Source organism: Mirounga angustirostris, unplaced genomic scaffold, assembly GCF_029215605.1.
Source record: "Mirounga angustirostris isolate CCGP_5_RB_7025 unplaced genomic scaffold, mMirAng1.0.hap1 SCAF_5, whole genome shotgun sequence".
Taxonomy (NCBI): domain Eukaryota; kingdom Metazoa; phylum Chordata; class Mammalia; order Carnivora; family Phocidae; genus Mirounga; species Mirounga angustirostris.
The window spans coordinates 138,800,041-138,819,698 of record NW_026991713.1 but is presented as its reverse complement, the minus strand read 5'-3'; the positions used below and the strand labels follow the sequence as shown (position 1 = coordinate 138,819,698).

Genomic DNA, 19,658 nt, shown 5'->3' with positions numbered 1-19,658 from the left:
TGCATGACAGAAATGGCTATCACCCCCACCCAGCGTCTAATGTATCCGCTCATGCAACGGACTAAACGAACGCTCGAGAAAAGAAGGACAATTCAAAAGCACTAGGATGGCAGAAGCAATCTCCACCCGAACTCTGGAATCCGATCGTTCTAACTGGACGTGTATCTGCAGGTGCACACACGCTCTTCCCAAGTACACACCAGCACGGGGCGGGGCTTCCTCAACCATGGAAAGGTCCACTCTATTTGGTGTTAAACAGTAAACACATAACACGGCAAACTCCTATCTTCTTCAGAAAACACTTTTATTAGGACCATATTTGGCCCTTAAAACAAGCACACACCTCCCTTAGGAACCACAGAAATTCTACAAGGTAGGACAAAAGCCTGCTGCGTTTTTCAAAAAAGGTCATCCAACATCCAAGCCAACATCAGATTAAAGCAGCTTTGGCATCCGCCCCATGAGCCGTAGTGATCAATTTTACTTACACCTTAGGCCCACTTCAGCCCAAGGCACTCCCAACAAAGGCCAGGATCCTCAGGGTCACTCATGGGAACAAAATACAACCACGCTCCAATGCCAGGGAAGGGTATTTATGGGACAAGGAGAGAGGACTGCGGCTGCCTCCATTCTGACCTCAGACTTGCCATTTGGGTTCTTCTTTGCAGCTTGTTTCTAGGCTCAGGCGGAAGACCCTGAGGACAAAGCATCCCCGATGGAAACCAAGACCGCCCCTGCCCCCAACAGTAAGGACGGTCCTGAGCCAGCAAGACCCCGCCCATGACTGACCCCAAGACCGTGATCTATTTAATCTTCAATGCCCATCTACACGTACTCAGCCACCTTTGTTCCACATTTTCTTTATATAAGCGTGGAAGTATTTTTGGCACTTTGAAGACAGTCTTTGAGACACTAGTCCCCAGTCTTCCTGGTGGTGACCTCAAGGAAACAAAATCATTTCTCATTTCACCACCACTCATTTGTCTGCCTTTGGATTTTGTCAGCAGCGAGGGGCCGAACCTGGAGCGCTTGGGATTCCTAGAGCCAGGTATCCTTGCACCCCTCTGCCCCAGCAATAGCAACATGTGAGTTTTTATAAAACTACTTAATTTTTCTGCATATAGCCAGTGCTGCAAGATGCTCCTGGAGCAGAAGGACACATGGCTGGCATGGGGAGTCATTGGTGGGGCAGAGAGAGATCAGCCAATGGCCCATGGAAAAAGGATTACAATTTTCCAGACAACCAACAAAACCGGTGATGCTTAAACGAATTGGAAGTCTGTTCACAGGCATCTTGCTCCAAAGAAACTCTTTCCAAAGGTTATCAAGGATTCAGGCAGTCAGGATCCTCCCCCGCACCGCCACACCCCCAACACACACCATATATGAGGGCTATGGGTCAAAAACAAGAAGGATGGTAGAAGAGGAAGGCATGAGCATGGGAGGAAGAGAGAATCTTAGAAGAACTCAGGCTTTAGAACAAAGTTGTAAATGGAAATTAAATATAGGCCTCTGGTCATCTTGCAGAGACCTAGTTAGTCTAAATTACAAGTAACAACATTCACACTTTCATCTGAGCCTATAGGTGATCTCCTGGAACCACTCTATTATGAAGATAAATCGAAAGAGAAAAATCAATTCACAATGCAGTATAATGACTCAGCCAGAATAACCAAATTAATATAATCTACTCAAAGTCAAATCATATTGTTCTTTAAGATTGGGTTATTCTGCAGCTCAGGGGCAGCTTCAGATTTAAGATACTTAAACTGGAAAATGATCGTGTTTCCCTTAATTCTGATAACCAGGGCCCTAGAGAGATGGAGTGGCTTTCCTTTCTTATGGAACAGATGCAATCATAATTATGCACAAAGATCCGAAGACAGAATGAACACTCCATGTTTTCTGTTTAAACTAGTCATGGGACTTCCAATAGTAGAGCATTCACAAGAGAAGTCCATGGTAAATACATAAAACGGTCTTTGTTCTGGGATTTACTTAACAAGAAAAGTCTTCAAGGATCCCTGATACTGGAACATTTATCTTCATTAATGAAGGGCTCTATGCTTTCTAAATGAGGAAATGGGAAGTCGTACTCTCCAAAAACAATATTCTAAGAAAAGGCCTACACACCTGTAGATGCATACCATAGCAGGACCATCTTAGATACAAGGATTCAAGTTCTGATGCAAACAGGAATAACCAGGGGATGGCGGAGGGTATAAGGAGGGAGAACGAAGGTGGAGGTTCTACAAAACTTGAGACAATATCCCAGGATAGCCAAGAGTCCCACGAAAATCTTACCTGTTTTAAACAGTTATTCCTGCCAACATTTACCTGGATTAAGACTTTATTTACATACTGCAGAGGAAGCTGTAAGAGTTGTCCTTATTTCACTTGTATGTGGAATCTACAGAAACAAATGAACAAAACAGAAACAGAGAACAAACTGGTTGTTGTCAGAGGGGAGGGGGAGGGCGGGCAAAACAAGTGAAGGAGGTTAAGATGTACACACTTCTAGTTATAGAACAAGTCACAGGGATGAGAAGAGCAGCAGAGAAGGCAATAATATTGTAATAACTTTGGTGACAGATGCACGGGGACAGATGGGGACTACACTTATCATGGTGAGCATTTCATAATGTATACAATTATCACTATGTTGTACACCTAAAACTAATATATGTCGACCATACTTCAATTAAAAAAAAAAGATTTGCCCTAACAAGCTTCTCTAATCACTAGATTCTCTTCACGATTATGAGTAACCACTAAATAGCTTCCTCTCAAGGATCTAAAACTAAAAATAGAGTAACAAAAGAAAGCCACATCCTGACGACTTTATTAAGCAGATTATATTTATGAAAATAAAGGATGTTAGGGACTAGATTCCTAAAATACCCTTCGAAGAACTCTGTATCAGTAATAGCTCGTAACTGTTACATCAGGTGGAAAAAATATTTAGGGTATATGGAAGTAAGTAGGTTTTAAAAAAAAAAAAAATCGCATTCACCATGAAACCTGGCATCTTTTTAAAACTTCTCCTTCCTACTTCGGTTGGATTAACGCACTGCATGAGGGCAGGCCTCAAGCTGGGGGAAGCTGTAACGTGAGAAGCAGATGTCAGAGCAGTGCCGGTCTTGCTTCCAGGGCAAGGCAGGCTGTGTGGACCTCACTCAGGCGCGTGGCCTTGGGCAAGCTCTCGGAGCAGGTTTCCCTTTTTAGAAGACACATGTAACTTAACTTGGGTTATAAGTCCTGAAAAAGTAATATATGGGAGACACTAATGCAATGCTTAGCACACAGTGAGCCGGCGGGGAGTGGTGGCTAGAAATACACATAAGCATCCTCCACCATGGATGGAGAGACTGTCCACATTAAGAAAAAAAGAGGTCGATTTGCAACATCTGATTTAAAAATCCAAATGTTGCACCGTCCATTCCTACTGACAAGACTCCAGCTCTCTGGGGACTGAGAGAAGCATGGTGCATTAGATGTGGCCCTCATCCCTGCAAGAACTGAAGATCAGAACGGGCACTTCACTTGGAATAAAAGCACTCTACATAAAACTAAGAATTGATTGCCTCCTAAGTGACGGGTGGCTGCTTAAACACAACCACCAACATCCTGGTAAGTAATAGGGACGCTCTGAGAGGTCACTCTTTCCTTGTAGAGACACTGAAGAAGCTATTCCTGGAACCTCATTTAGAATATTTTCCCCAGAAACACAACCAAGAATTAACAGCATTGTTTCTTGACCAAAACGATTAAGATTTCTGATAAAACCATACTACCCAGCCTCCGGATTCTAAAGGATGCTGTACAGAAAAGGTAGCCAAAGGGGCCACATTTTTGGTTTATCTTCCATGAGCAACGAGTTTCGAACATAGAGAAAATGGGAAGAGCTGTATAATGGACACCCATGTATCCGCCCCCAGATGACAGATTCAATTTTAAATGTAAAGTTCCCGCGGCAGCCAGCTAAGAGAATGCACGGCATAAGCTTCAGGCCCATCACAACCACGAGGAAGGGAATTGGGAGCATCTTCCTGGGACCTGCTGCTCGCCCTCCCGGGAGCACCCATGCCCGCCCCAGAGCTCCCAGTGCCGGTCTCAAAAGGAGCCCAAAGGAAAGGCTGCACCCCCAGGCGTGGTTCAAAAAAAGCCAGCCACATGGTCTAGGATATCGATCACTGTCAGGAAACCAAGTTCTAATGATCATAACGAGTTTCTAACCATTTGAAATCCAATCTTCTCATCGGTTCAAAGATGTCAGTTCCTTAGAAAATATTTTAAAGAGACTAAAAAAGATCAGCATGAAAGCAACAAGGGAGCATGCAATTAGAAGGTTTACTTGGTATCTTAGTTTCCAGGAATGCCAGTGTTCCAAATACAGCTCCCCATCCCACAGTACCCTTCAAGAACACTTCACAGTCATCAATACCAATCCCACGGATGCAGCCAGCCTTGTGGGCTTCCCAGCTCTGGTGAGCATTCCCAACCAGCAGTCCGGTCACCGGCCAAGCGGCCAAGGGGGGCACCCACGGCGTCCTCTGTGCATATTCCCTCCCCAAGGCCTTGCTCTTAGCCATTCACAGGAGGCAGAATGGACTACAACATTTCCAGAGAGCCCCTCTGACTTACACACTTTCCATCAAGGGCAGATTTCATCCAGAATCCTATTTGTGCCAAACACTAAACAAGTCATCAAGGAAACAAAATTAAGGTGACTTCCTGCCTGTGTCCAGGGCCAGATCTTCCTAATAAAAGGGAAGAAATTCTAAATTACCAACAGTCACTATAAATCCCTTAGTAGTAGCGGATCTAAACAAGTCATCCCATCTACAGGGGAAGAGAGAAAAGCAAATTGTACTTCCTTTTCATATTAATTTGTGTACCAATAAGTGAGAAACCTCTCAAAGTCTGGATGCTATCAACAGCAAAATAACCCCAATCGTTAGTTCTCAGCCCATGTCCTGTTGTGGTCCACAGGAAAGTCTAGCCATCATAGCAAGCCTAGATTCACTTGTGCTAAAATCTAAATGAAACACCAATCCACCCACACAGCAAGTCTTATTTTTACAGAATTTCCTGACATAAGACAGCTCTCGGACAGCAGCATGTGGCCGTGGAGGTACATTACAGTGTGCATGAGTAACAAAGTTTCAACCCTGGCAAGTGGATAGGCTACTTCCTGAGTTTTAAATGTGTATATTTTAATGACTTAAATTTAATCCAATTGTGCCCTTGCTTAAATAGCTCCTTAAAGACTGCTTTATAATGCTAAATCTCAACAGCTTTTAAGCATCCATTATATTTGCCAAAATAAGAACAAAAGAGATTTTGAAGCCTGTTAATGCTCACTTAAGAATCTAGCATGAAGTCCATCTCCACCTTATTGTTTCATGTTACTTTATACGAAACTGAAATAGTTATGGTACATAACTGAAGCCATAACGTCTGCAAAACTATTAAGTCCACAGGGTACGTGTTTGTGGGGAGGGGGGCCTCAAAACCCTACCGCTGGTCTTTGTTTTAAAAGAGCTTATGAGGGGCGCCTGGCTGGTGCAGACAGCGCAGCATCCGACTCTTGGTTTTGGCTCAGGTCATGATCTCAGGGTTGTGAGGTCGAGCCCTGTGTCCGCCTGCACTCAGTGCAGAGTCTGCTTGAGATACTCTCTCCCTCTGCCCCTCCCATCCCTGCTCACCTGTTCTCACTTGCTCCCTCTCTAAAATAAATAAATCTTCAGAAAATAATAAAAAATAAAAGACGCTTACGAAAGTCAACAAGAAAAAGATCCTACTCACAATCACGAACTGAAACGGTGCTCACCCCAGGTGACTGGCAGGGTGAGCGTGAAGGATAAAGCCCCAGAAGGTCATGGATGTCATCATAAAGGATAAAGCCCTAGGGTGTTCAGCAAGCAGGTCACAGGGCCATCACCACAGCAAGCCCCTGCCCATACCCAACACCAAGCTCCGAATGTTGAGAGTGGCCTGGCCTCTCAGACCTGTCCCAGACTCCCAGGATTCCACCTGTTCGACATCCATGTTTACGTATCACCCGACGCGGGGCATGATGAGAAGCTATGTCCAGCCCAGCATCTCCCCACACGCTGAAGGCTGAGGATCACGCATGGCCAGAAGAAAGATATCCCAGAGTCCCAGCGATGGGAATTCTGAGCCTCAGTGGGCAGGTCCCGGACTCTCCTCCAGGAAGCTTTGGGAATAACTCCAACTGCAAGTCCAACGAGGTCCAGAGAAGCAGCAGGACTACAACTTATATACGATGTGCTTCCCAGGTACACCTGGGCCAGAGCCTAAACAGGGCGTGCTTCCCAGGTACACCTGGGCCAGAGTCTAAACAGGACGTGCTTCCCAGGTACACCTGGACCAGAGCCTAAACAGGATGTGCTTCCCAGGTACACCTGGGCCAGAAGCTAAACAGGACATTCTTTCCAGGTACACCTGGGCTAGAGCCTAAACAGGATGTGCTTCCCAGGTACACCTGGGCCAGAGCCTAAACAGGACATACTTCCAGGTATACCTGGGCCAGAAGCTAAATAAGTTGTGCTTCCCAGGTACACCTGGGCCAGAGCCTACACAGGACGTTCTTTCCAGGTACACCTGGGCCAGAAGCTAAACAGGACATGTTTCTCCTACCTGAATAAACTCAGTAGCAGGGAAGGCCAGGGATAGGAAGCACCAGGAGCTCTGTCCCAGTGGACACACCTGGGAGAGAAAGAGTGGACCTGGGTATTTACCAAGCAGACGTCAGGACATCACCTCACTGATCCTCAATACTACCCTGGAGGTAGGGTTAGTAGCTGCACCTAACAGCTCAGGAAATGGAGGCTGGGGAGACTAGCTAGCTCACCCAAGATGATGCTGTGAGTGGTGGAGCCAGCAGGGCCCCCACATACTCTCCAGACGCACAGAGATCAGGAAGAGGTCTTCTCAATGGACACACTCATAGGTTTAGTCCAGAGAAACCTCAAGATCCTCCCACAAATCCCTGCAAATAGGATGTGGAAAAGCATCCAAAGAGATTCAGGAAGCACAGAAGAAGGTCATCCACAAGTTAAAAATGGAATTTTGTGCTTTCAGTTCCCACCGTACTAAAATCCATCTCCCTCAAACTGATGGCTGCTAAGTGAACCTGTTCTAAAGCATTTGGCCAACTAAAATATTTCATCTCTTCCTTTCCTCTGACAATAGCAGTCTTTGCAACTGCTCTTAAATAAACCTGACATCCTTCCATGAGGATTTGTAAGCTATATTTTGTCAGCATTTGGGGAAATGTAACACTAACTGGCCATGCTCTATTTGCAGTATAAGAAATAATCCCTATTTGTATTAGTTTATTCATAAAGAAGACTCAGAATCTCCCAGGGAGGTTAATTAATAACACAGTTTACATTTCCATTTTCATTTCAGGTAAAATGGCCTACAAAATCTATTTTTCCCCCAAGAAGCATCTCTTGATACTTCCCTAGAAAGATCGTCAGGGTGAATCCATGCCAACTTCATCTTTTACGGAAGGGATTTTCAGCTTGGCGAGAAAGGGGAACAGGGAATAACACAAGGATTCAAAATAGAGGCTCATGTTTTTCCTGAGTGACAACGTCAAGGAGTGTGGCTCTGTGTCAAAACAAGGTGACAAGAGTGCGCTAGCTAAGGAAACTCTGGGGCGTGTGGGCCTCACCCCTCCCCCAGCTTTTATTTGAACTTCTCACAGAGGGCAAGCTACCTTTGTAAGACACTCAGTCAGAACACAAGGAGAATCATTCCTGTGATTCAGGAATCAAGTTTCTCTCTGCACAGGAACGAAGAGAGAAGAAGAGAAGCCAGACCTGTGCATGCCTTCGTCCTCAGCCAGAGGCTCAGCCCTGAGCCGGGTGTATCCGAAGTAGCCCAGATGGAAGAGCTGATATGTGTACATATGATTTTTAAATAATTTTTAAATTATTATTATAAAAGTATTAAATGACCGGACTAACCAGATAATTCAGTAAAGAAAAAAAAAATTAGTTGTTCATAGTTGTGAATAAAAATGTAATGAATCCTCTCTCTGGAGCTGATAGACTAGTTTGGATCTGGCCCACGGGCTTCAATCTTCTCACTGGGACACAGATTTCCAACCCAATCAGCAAATACATGATTTTAAAACCAGCAACCCAGAAGAAAAAGATACATTCCTAACCTAGTATCAGTCACAGAATACCTTCATTTCTCATGAACTTGGATAGTTTAGTATTTTTTTTCCGGATTTTTAATACCCACTGTACAAAGCCCTTTAGTAAGGAACTGTCTCGATTTGTAATGCACACAGCACAGAGAGCCCATTTTACTATCCAAGATATTCAATAGCAACAAAACTAAACAGCAACCCTCCTCCCCGGAAAGGGACTGCTTGCTGTAATCTTAATTTTTACAACTCAATATCTTAGCATTTTCCCACTTTGTCTCAAGGAATTATTAAAATTAATAACCCCGGGGGCGCCTGGGTGGCTCAGTTGGTTAAGCGACTGCCTTCGGCTCAGGTCATGATCCTGGAGTCCCAGAATCGAGTCCCGCATAGGGCTCCCTGCTCGGCGGGGAGCCTGCTTCTCCCTCTGACCCTCCCCCCTCTCATGCTCTCTCTCTATCTCATTCTCTCTGTCTCAAATAAATAGATAAAATCTTTAAAAAAAAATTAATAACCCCAATTGGGTCCCAAAGAAAGCAGCACAGTATATGCATGGTTGGAGAGGATGAACACTCTTTCCTTTGGCATGTTGACTCCGATATTCTTACCCCACACCAGCTGGGATTCCCAATTAGCGTCCCCTCTTTGAGAGCGCTATTTATTATCATCACGAACAAATGGATGCAATTACTTCTTTTGAGACGTGACAAGTTTTTGACCCTCTTAGCAGAAAAGAACAGAGCACTGGTAACAATGGGTCACTTCTGAATGGTGTGCATGTGGGCGCACACGCACACACACACACACACACAACACCAAAAAAAGAACTAAAGTGGGCAACCTTGAGAGTAGAGGTGTAGAAAAGGAGAAGCTGGATTGTGAGAAGAGAGCCAGCCTGATAAAAAGTGGCCAGAAACCTATCACATCACCCTCGGTGCCTTGCATGTTACAACAGATAAAATGTCCCCTGTTCCCAGGATAAACAGTGATACGCAAACTAAGTCAAGTAACTGCAGCCAAGAACTTGATTTTTTTTTCAGGGTGCTCGAGCAATTATGACAAGAACTGGAAATGATCTTTAATAATATGACTAGGATTTGAACTGGTAAATCAGTATATATATATATACACATATATATGACATCAAATGAAGATTATCCAATACATTCTCTTTACGAGTCAGAATAAGCTACAACTCATCCCATAAATCACTGCTTTAAAAAAAAATAAACTAGCTCTAAAAAAAGAGACAACCCCTTTGAAAAAGGCTGGGATGAGGAAGGCAGAAAGTGACTCATAACATCCAACAGCTTGTAGTCCAAACCATAACAAGAGTATAAAACCAGTGGGCCCAGTATAAAACAAAATAGAGTCATTGTTACCGCTTTGACCCCCGTAAAGCTCAGATCTAAGCATAACTACCGCGTTGCAAATATCTTGCAAGCACTTGGAACAATTTTACAGATCTGTGCCTTTAATGGTGTGTTTACTCTCCTAGCTCCCTGGCTAAATTTGACATCTATATTTATTCATCGAGAAAAGAACATTCAAATTTAACTATTTTCCTGACTCTGAAGAACTCTTATAATTCACGTCCACACATTTCAAATCCCACACGTATCGATGCTGCCATTTTGTAAATATTCTTTTAAAATGCAGGTGACGGTATTTTAGGGCCACCATGCCAAGTATTCCATCTCATTCACCACAATGCTCTGCTATTTGACAACTCTGACATGGATATAACAAATTCCATCCCCAATCCTGAGGTCTGATCCAGGTGGACAGGGTCCCTGAGGCCCCACAGCTCTCTCCCTGAACCTGCTGACCCCTTCCCTTCCTCCTCTCCAATTATGACAAATTATCAATGAGCCTCCGCAAGAAAACATTTTTTTCACACATTTGTTTTCCAGAGTCAACTATGTCCTTTCGGTGAGGATGACGTCCGCACAGTTTGGTCTGCGTTAAGACACAGCTGGGTCTTACTGACTTTGGAAGTGGTCCTAAAGCGTCAGCTCCAGCAGAACCCTCAAGTCTGCAGTAACGGGGCCCTCTGAGAACACAGGGGTGGGACTTGAGTTCTAGAGCTACGTGTTTCTGCTACCTCATGTCCAACAGCCCTGAAAATCTACAAACATTCCACCTGGCCATCTCTTTCAGATTTTACTCTTTGGTGTCAGGAATGTGCCTGTGAACCACTCCTCTGCAATTAAAAAAAAAAAAAAAAAAGGCATTGGCCCCTTGACCAATGCAAAGAACCAGCATTAGGTTAGCTTCCCACTTCCCTCCTTAAGCAGTCGCTCACTCACCAAGACAGTGTTCAGCCAGACTCTGCGATGGATCATAACATTCGTTGAATAATTTGGTAGACTAATTAGCAAAGCAGAGCATGAACTGAATAACCCCCACAAGCAAAAGTTAGGAAGCTAACAGACATACTAACAAAAACCACGAAATGTAAAACATAGCATCTATTTCGTAAAAAGACTTCTCTTCTACAAACACCAAACAATTTTCACGGGCTGTAACACTAGGTGGTTTCCCTAAGTTCTACCAAAATAAGACTTCAGCTACTCCTGGATGAGAGAAGGGCAGTGTGTATGCACAGCCCACGAAACAACCCACCAGTTCACACAGAAACTTACTGCTAAATTTCAATCAACAACTGAAATTTTTTGAAGACACGTCTTTTTTAAGTTTTCTGTTTCTTCTCTACTCTGCCTGATGTTTCTATTTAAAGTTTTTCCTTAAGTCAAAAAAAAATGCTTACCCATTAATGAAATTACTTGGGGGTCTTCTTAAAGCCAAAAAGGAAAATGCACAATTCCAAAAGGCAGAAGTGTCAGGAAGGAAAGAAGAAATGCTTTAGGGGAAAGAATGTGGGAAAGGAGCCATGGCCGCTCCCCATGGCACCCTGCATCCAGCCCCAAGTCTTTGAGCCCCAGACCAACAATCCTAGCCCCACACCGCCGACTGGATCCAGACATGTGGACTGGAGGCTGTCAGTGCCCATAGGAGGGGCTGCCTGCCACATCTCCCCGCAGAGAGCCCCTGCACTTTGCTGACAATGCTGTTCTGCAGTGAGAGGCTTTCCCCAGTGAGGGAAGCACAGGGTGGAAAGAAAAAAGGAGGCAACCAGCGGAGCAGGAAGCAAAAATTGGAGTTCTGCAGCCAAGAAGTCAACCTGCAACCCTTTACCAAACGATGACCCACTAACATAATACAACACCAGGATCTGTAACAACAGAAAGTACAAACCCAAACTGCACCTGCGTATGAGATGTGCACCACAGACAACCAACGGTGGGCAGGCCATACAGGAACTCCAAGAGGATAGTTTGCTCTGCTTTTTCAACCTATATTATATGCTTCAAATGCAACTGTTTTTCCATCCTCCTCTGAAGGAACGAAGCCCTGGAAATTCCACGTGTTTCCACAATAGTTTCTGATATTGTCATAAAATGATGAAGGCTGATTTAAAGAATTCTCTCCACGTGAATCATGACTGAGGATAAAACGTGATAAAAGCTGTTTTAACTTTTCACTTTGCAAGTGGATATGCTGGGGGATTTTTAAGTTCCACAATGTAAAAAAGACTGAGATTTCTGATCCTTCCAATCTTGGGCTTCTTCTCTGAAGCAACATTGAAAAACAAGTTGATTCATCTAATTTAAGTCAGTAAAACTGTTCTATGTGGTTAGAAGACCTGAAATTCCAAATAACCTTAAAGAACGTTCCATCAACTCAGCATGGACAAAGCAAGTCAAAGATGACACAGCTAACGTATGGGGGCAGGGGGCTGGACAGGCCAATGCGCCAACCCTGTGATTGTTTCATTCTTCAGCGTTCAGCCCAGGTCTAGCAAGGTTTGCACAGAGAGGAAAACAACAATGTACTTCCCACATGCAAACACATACCTCTTTCTCTGCCCAAACACTTGATAAGAAACTCATTAAGCCCTTTTTAAAAATCTGTACAGATGGAAGGCGTACATGGAGAACTAGACTGAGCATACCTTGGTCTAACGTGGTTTTGCCATCTTCTGGGCAGTGAAACATATTACTCACCCTCCAAGACGGATGGCTGGTGACAGGCCAGTGTCATTGAACAGATAAGTGTGCCCCAAGTTCACACCCGTAAGCAACCACTCCCCGTGCACCCCGGGGCCAGGACACACGTCCTCAGCACTGTCCCAGACTCGAGGAGCAACTGTCGAGCTGACGTCCAGGCTGACGGGGGAAGGGCTGCCGTCCTGTTGAGTTGGGACAGCTTCCCGCTTCGGTAACACAGATGGGGTATGGACACTTATGGTCCGTGTAATGTGGACACAACAAAAGCGTTTGGGGGTGAAGCATGAATGTTGGGGTGCCATAAGGAACACAAGAATACAACGTGCAGTGAGGGCCAAGACGGCTGCAAAGTGAGGAGGAACCCCATCTGAACACTGACAAAAATCACAGAACTTGGGCAAACATTTTCCAATGGAGAGTCCATCCCTCTGAGCCATCTGCCCACACCGCACACTTCATCCAGCAGTTTAAATCTAAATATTGTCCCCAGCTGGATACTGCCCTGGATCCCCTGCCTTCAGGTCCTCTGAGGTACTCGCAAAGTCCTCCTCGCCTTCCACCAGCCGGAATAGTGTCTGCTAAGCACACAGAGTCCAGGAAACAACCTCCTCTCCTCCCACGGGACTGCTTCACATTACAGAACATCACAATACCCTGCAGAACCCCAAATTTGAAACAGAAAAATCGAAAAATGCCCAGTCTATGTAGGACTGAAAAGGCAGTTAACACCATGCCACAGCCCCCACGGTTATCCCTTCCTTGCCCTGAATGTGTTAAAAAGGAAAACATAAAGTCAACATCAGCTCCTCCCTGCTGATGAAAATTGGCACGAATGAATGTACTTTCTGGCTCCCCGCCCTCACAAAACCGTTACACACACGCGCACACACACACACACACACACAAAAGTTCACCAGGCTGAACTGCTCCAAATGTAAATTCAAAACCAGCCAGCCTATCCCCACTGCACATTATGGCAGTGGCCTTTGCAGGGTGAGCTGGGTGAATACCAAATATATATTAAACATCGCACATTTTGGAACTTCAGTGCTTCCTTTTTTAAGAGACAGCAAAACCCGATCTAAAACTTATGACAGTTGAGCACATGACCCCACCATTAGGAGCAACTAAGAAACCGCATATAACACTCCATGAAATCCCTGTAGCAAATCTGTCACAAATTCTAAATATGAGAGATGAGAGCGAGACACCAAACCTGGCCTGAGGGGGGGAGGTTTTACGATTTCACCCAACCTTCCCATCACAACACACAGAACAATAGTAGCGCTATCTTCCCCCAGCGAGGACAGCCTGTTTGGAAGCCAGGATGCCCGGGCCGCCGAGCTCAAACCCCCAAGTACAACGCCAAGTTTCGCATTCGAATAAGGCCAGCCGGCACCTCGGGCCGTGCGACGCGGACGTGTCCCCAGCGCCGGCCGCGGGGCGAGCGCACGGACGCGCACCAAGGACACGGCTCCCCGCCAGGCCGGCGCAGCGCGGCCCAGGAGCCCCCGGCCCAGGCGCCCCCGGCCCAGGCGCCCGTCCCCGCCCCAGGCCCCGCCGCAGCGCGGGGACCCGCCGGCAGCCCGCAGCGCGGGGGGCCCGGGCCGAGCCCGCGGCAGCCGGGGCGGGAACAGGGCCGCCCGCACCCCCGCCCGGGACCCCCCCTTCCGCCCGGGACCCCGGCCCGGGACCCCCGCCCGGCCCCCGGCCCCGGCCCCGGCCCTCCCCGCGCCAGCGCGGCCCGGCCGGGCGCGGGGCCTGTTACCTTCCGACAGCTCCAGCTCCAGCTCGGCCAGCCGGGCCCGCACCTCCAGGGGCAGAGCCATGCCCTCCAGGCCGCGGTCCGCCATGCTCGCGGCGCCCCCGCCCCAGCCGCCTCCCTTTGTTCGCAGGCCGCGGTCTGGCCGCTCCTCGCGCCCAGCGGACCCGCACCGAGCGCGGCAGGCCGGGCGCGGCGCAGCGAGCGCTCCTCCCCCGGCGCCTCCTCAGCGCGGCCCCGCCACGCGGCCTCGCGCCCGCGCCCCCGCCCGGCCCCCCGAGCGCGCCCCCGGCCCGGGCGCCAGCCCGCCGCTCCGCCCGTGCGCGCTGACGGCGGGGGCGCGCGCGGGGGTGGGGATGGGGAACGGGCGGAGGAGAGGGGCGCCCGGGAACGGGGGCGCGCTCGGGGCCCGGGAGGGGGGTGGGGACGGGGAACCGGGGGACTGCGGACGAGGACGCGCGCGGGGGGATGGGGACGGGGGCTGGCGGGGACGCGTTCGCGGGGGGAGTGGGGGAGGTTTACGGGGGGGGGGGTTCGTGCTCGGCCGGAGGCGCGCACCGGGGGTGAGGCGGGGGCGCGGGGATGAGCGCGAGGACGCGCTCCGGAGGTGGGGTCGGGACGGGCGGGCCGGCGCAGCGCGCGCTCCCAGGGGCGCGCTCGGGGGCGCGGGGCGCGCGCACCGGCCCAGCCCAGCCTCCGCCTCCTCCCGGCTTAAGGCGAAAATACCTGCTAGAGCCCCGGCCTAACGTGCAGGTTAAAACTAAAGTGTTCTGGGTCTTTGAGGGCTGAATGATTTTTATGAATACTTGGGGGTGAGGGCTGTAAAATGGCAGTGTGGCCGTGGCACAAGGTACTCGATGGGAAGTTCCTAATTCTGGATCTAGAACCGGCAGCCTGTGCCCTTGGGCTAATCAGTACCCCAGACTGGGTCCCACTCTGAGAAAAGGAGAAGAGATCGAATCACCTAATCCCCACTTCCCACGTCAGCACTCCCAGACTGTGGCCCGAGGGCACACAGTCACGGGGACCCAGCCGTCCTCAGACTGGGGGGCTCCCCGAATTCCCCACGCCCTGACCACGACGGCCTTGGGACACAGCCCTGGGCCCTTTTCTCTTCCACGCCCTGTATGCCTTCCCAGCTCCCACCGCATCGGGGTCACCTCTGCACGCTGATTACCAAATCAGGGCCTCTGTCCTGATCGTTCAGAGAGGTGGTCTCACACCCTCTGTCCATCTGAATAGTCTTGCTGGGGTGCCGCCCATACCCGGAACTCCACAAACCCAAAGTAAGCCAGCTCCTGACTTCTAACTACTTCTACCATTTCCTTAATTATTCAGGCTGGATGGAGTCCTGGAGACCTCCCTCTTTCTCGGCCTTCACACACCCTCTGCTTCTCAGTCCTCTCAAGGCTCTGGCAGGAAGACTGGATCATCTGACTTCATGGTCATTCCTGTAACCCCTCCTATCGCTCCTCGGAGCATTCCCACTCAGTTCTCCTACAACCATATACTTGACCTGTGGCTGCAGTTGGCTCCCGAAGGGGAGGCATTCATTCCCAACTCAAACACAGGCCATAGCACTTACCGCACTGTCTACTGAATACAAGTCTAACTTGGCGGGAGACTCAAGATCCTCCCCCAGCTGACCCCAACCTGCAGACCGCACCACATCTCTCACATGCCCTGGTTCCTCAAGGCCTGGTGTGCTCCTCATCAGCACTCTTGCTCTTTGTTCTCTTTAGCGCCTTCCTTCATGGTGTGCCTTCATCCTGGAGTGCCTGCTCCCCTGCGCTGCCCACACCCTCCCCCACCCATCCCTAACATCAACTCCAGAATACCTTTCTTCCTCCCTAGCTGTGCTCTCGCTACTTGCTGCCCTTATCATATTTGACCTTTTGTTTATCTTCCTCATTAGTGTCAGCTCCTCAAGACTGAGCCTCCCTCATCTTTCTAGTTCCCCTTGAAGTGACCGTAGTGACAACTGAGAGAGTTGTTGGCATTTCTCATGCACATCTGTCTTCTCCGTGGGGAATGGTGAGGGGAGAAGTGGATATCTGCACTGATGAACTTGAGAGGAGTGCATCCCAAGTTCCTCTGCTTCATATTCTGTAGGCATGAGTCCAGTGGACACTGCGAACCAAGCCGTATGCCACATTTCTGTCCCCTCTTCATGATAAACAGGCCACCGTGTTGTAGAGAGCCCTGGAGTCCAGCCCGTCCATGCTGCAGGTGGAAGACTTTACAGAAATAACATGCAGCAGAACCAGGATTCACAGCCCAGCCTTTGGAGCAAATCCTGGGGTCCCTTATAGCAAAGTGGGACTGCACATTCCAAACAATAAGTGATGTCGAGTCCACCTCAGGCAGGATGACATCACTTTTTAATGCAGAGATGGGTCTGGGTCATTTACATATGATGCTGTCACTGAGTTTGTCTCCAAAGAGGACTGTGATTTTGCATTAAACACATTGATAGTATACTTAGATTCTGAGCTGATGGTTCTTCATTTCAGCAGGTCTTTGTGTAACTACACAAAAAACAGGAGATGGTGTGCACTTGGCATTTCCAACACCCCGACAGACACTTTTATCTGGAAATCCTGCCATGTCCTCAAAACACGGTATGTCCAAAATCAAACTTCTCCTACTGCCAATCCTGGATCTCTGTTCATCATCTCTGATAGTGGCCTTGCTCCTCCTCGTGATCTGTCCTTTGAGCCATGCTGTTACCAATCTCACACATTTCTCCCTCCCCTCTGCTCATGGTCACTGCCTAATCCAGACCTTCAGAGCACCCAAACCTACCCCGTCTTTTCCTTCTAATCTTTCCTACCGTGGCTGCCAGATTGCTCTTCCCAAGTGACACTTTGAACAGGTCATAGTCCCCTTGCTCTACCATGGACACTGGTTCTCTGGCTGCAGAGCAAAGAACTCCTTGATTTGACATTGGAGCTTCCCAGGCTTGGCACAGTTTCCTTCCCTACCTTCTGCTCCACGGCTCCCCATCATGCTGCATTCCCCTGCAGAGTGCCTCCACCCTCCTGTTCCCTCTTCCTGTCGTCCCCTGCCCCACCTGTGTCACAGCCATAGAGGAAATCACACCCAGTCATGCCCACCTCAAATGCCACTTCTTCCGTGAAGCCTCCTTCCTGACCTCCTTGTTGGGAAGATTCTTGCCACCTCCTCTTTTTCTGCCTGTTCCACCTGCAATGCGTCATCTATGTGTGCATCTTATCTGGCAGCTAGTTTATCCATAATTTGCCTGCTGTGTTGAATGACATAGAAACAACATACTGTGTCTCAGAGTGCAGTCTGGCTCTGCAACAAGGTAAAGGACCATTCCCCCCATCTCGTTCTGCTTCAGTCCCAGCCAGCCTCGAGGATTGGGGAGCTTGTAAAAACCTTGTGATACGCGCGTGTGTGTCTACGTATAAAAACCTGGTTCAAATGAATGTCGAGGTGGACATAACAATACCCAATAGAGGATTATTAGAATGAATTGAGTAAATGCTAAGGGCTGTTTGCTTCCCAGGTCTGCCCAAAGCCCTGAAAATTCTGTCATTGGAGTTATTCTCAGAAAGCCACTGGAAAATCTCAAGACCGCTACCTGAGAGTGGTAAAACATCAATAGCATTTATTAACACACTGGCATGGTTTAATTTCTCCAAATAAGCCAGGCTTTACATAACAAACCCCAGAGGGTCTGAGACACAGCACAAAACATTCAGGTATGAGGATGTGTGATGATCCTGGCCGACCAGGAGGCAGCCTGCCAGAGGCTAGCAGATTGGAGAAACATGGAAACACGGCAGGGTAAGCTCTCTCTGCTCCTCTACCGTCCCAGCTAGACAAGTCCTGGACACAACGTTTTGAGTTGCATGGAGGGGCAGCTACATAAACCTAATTCATTAATTAATCATCATATCCCCGAGGATTTGGGTGCCTCTCTCTGAATCTTGCTTACTGTCTGCTATGGGTCCTTTGTCACCACTCTTTGCCCACCTGTGACAGCTCACCCCGGTTGTGTTTCTGTTTCTGTTTCACGGAATTCCCAGCCAATTTGGAGAAAGAACTTAAATACTCACATGGAACTGGGCTCCAGATTTTAGACAGTCTGGTTGGGACAGATGAGAGCAGTAAAGGACTCTGCTAACCCAGTATCAGTGTGTCATTAATGTGGTAGCTGACCGTGGGAAGCGTGGGCTCGACAGGTGTCGGCTTCCCGTACAGAAGCGTATCTCAGAGTTGTACCTTTACTTCTGAAGACTGACTGCTGATAAGGATTGATTATTTCATTCCTTATCAGATTCATGTGGGATTTGTTCACGCTGTGCTTTCTCCTGGGGAGCCCAACCTTGTGATTTTTTTCCCTTTTTCAAAGTCATTAGGAAGAACTGGTTGTAAGATACTATGGTGGTTTTTCTGTAAGTACTTATATCATAAAACTGCTGTGTCCCAGTTTTCCTAGGCTAAAATTTACCTACAGGACTATGCCTGGCAATTTGTGTGTGGGGTTACGTTTCATTTGGGTCTTACTGTATTATCAGCAATTCAGCTTGGGTGGAGTGAGTTGGATTTAAAGAAAGGAAAAAAAGTGAATGATCTGACACAGAAATTTGGGTTTAATTAATCAGTACTTAGAAAGCAGCTTGAACCCCTGCATGAGACTATTCTATGCATGCAAGAAATCATTAACATTTGTGACTTTTTTTTACATCATTATAGAATTAACTAAATAATATGCATGTGACTAAGTTTGGTGAACCATATGGGTATTTGCATTTTGTTTATGCTGTCTTCCTCAGGAAGTGGAGAATTATCCCACCTATTTACCTAACTAAGAACAGGCATACAGGCGAAAGAGAAGAAGAACGAAGTAATCCCAAAGAATCCCACAGCACAATTAATTAGATTTTCCAGGCCATTGCCGGAAGTGCTGAGGATTCAACTGTGAGTCAAAGATGTCTTGATGGAAAAAGAAGTGTTGAAATTTATCTTGGACAAACAGCCTAAATGTTTCCTTATATCCATCATTACAAATCAATATGCCATTATCAATAAGGTAATTATTTCTGATCGTTTTACTGACGTGTTAATCACTTGTACTAATGGTGCTACAGTAGCACAAAACACAAATTATCCAAAAATTAGTCCTGTTTGGTCTTAGATTGCATCATATTTTTATAGCATATTTCCTTTGCCAATTATGATTGACTAATGTCTAGCTTAATTAAGCTAATGTCAAGATTAATTGTCATTCCCAGAACTCATATCAATTAATCGCTGAGACAAGTGACACATAGGCTTTTTTATTCAAGATTTTATAAAGTGTTCTCAGATATAAGGCTTTTTTGAGTGTTTAAAACATAAGCTTTTGAAGTAGAAGAGAGGAGAGTGGTTGAAGACTAAAATCTTGCCATCAAAAATCCACAATGTGAAACAGAATCATAAAAGAAAAATTTTAAATTGGGCTCATCCCTTCAAAATGGAAAATACCTCTATATATCAAGTTTAGCACAATCCTGAACAGCCTCTACTACGCCAGGTAACACTCCACCACAATGTCTGCAGTGGCGTCTAAACAATTTAGTTGTATAAAATCCAGAATCTTGTTATTATGAAGATAAATAAAAGCAGT

General features: G+C 47.3%; 1 protein-coding gene across 11 annotated transcripts in view; it reads right to left on the bottom strand.

Moving 5' to 3' along the window:
• DIP2C (disco interacting protein 2 homolog C) overlaps nucleotides 1-14,252 on the bottom strand; it is a 398,847-nt gene extending 384,595 nt beyond the window's left edge. For 7 of the 11 annotated variants that reach the window (XR_010411754.1, XR_010411755.1, XM_064592166.1 and 4 more), the window contains exon 1: nucleotides 14,027-14,252. Coding sequence is in view for 9 of the 11 variants with exons in the window: in XM_064592166.1 (XP_064448236.1) it covers nucleotides 14,027-14,111 (85 nt within the window). In the remaining 2 variants the exon portion in view is untranslated. The remainder of the gene's footprint in view (nucleotides 1-14,026) is intronic. The other 4 variants (XM_064592169.1, XM_045874517.3, XM_045874519.3 and 1 more) reach the window with 1 other exon arrangement.
• Nucleotides 14,253-19,658: the final 5,406 nt, after the last annotated feature.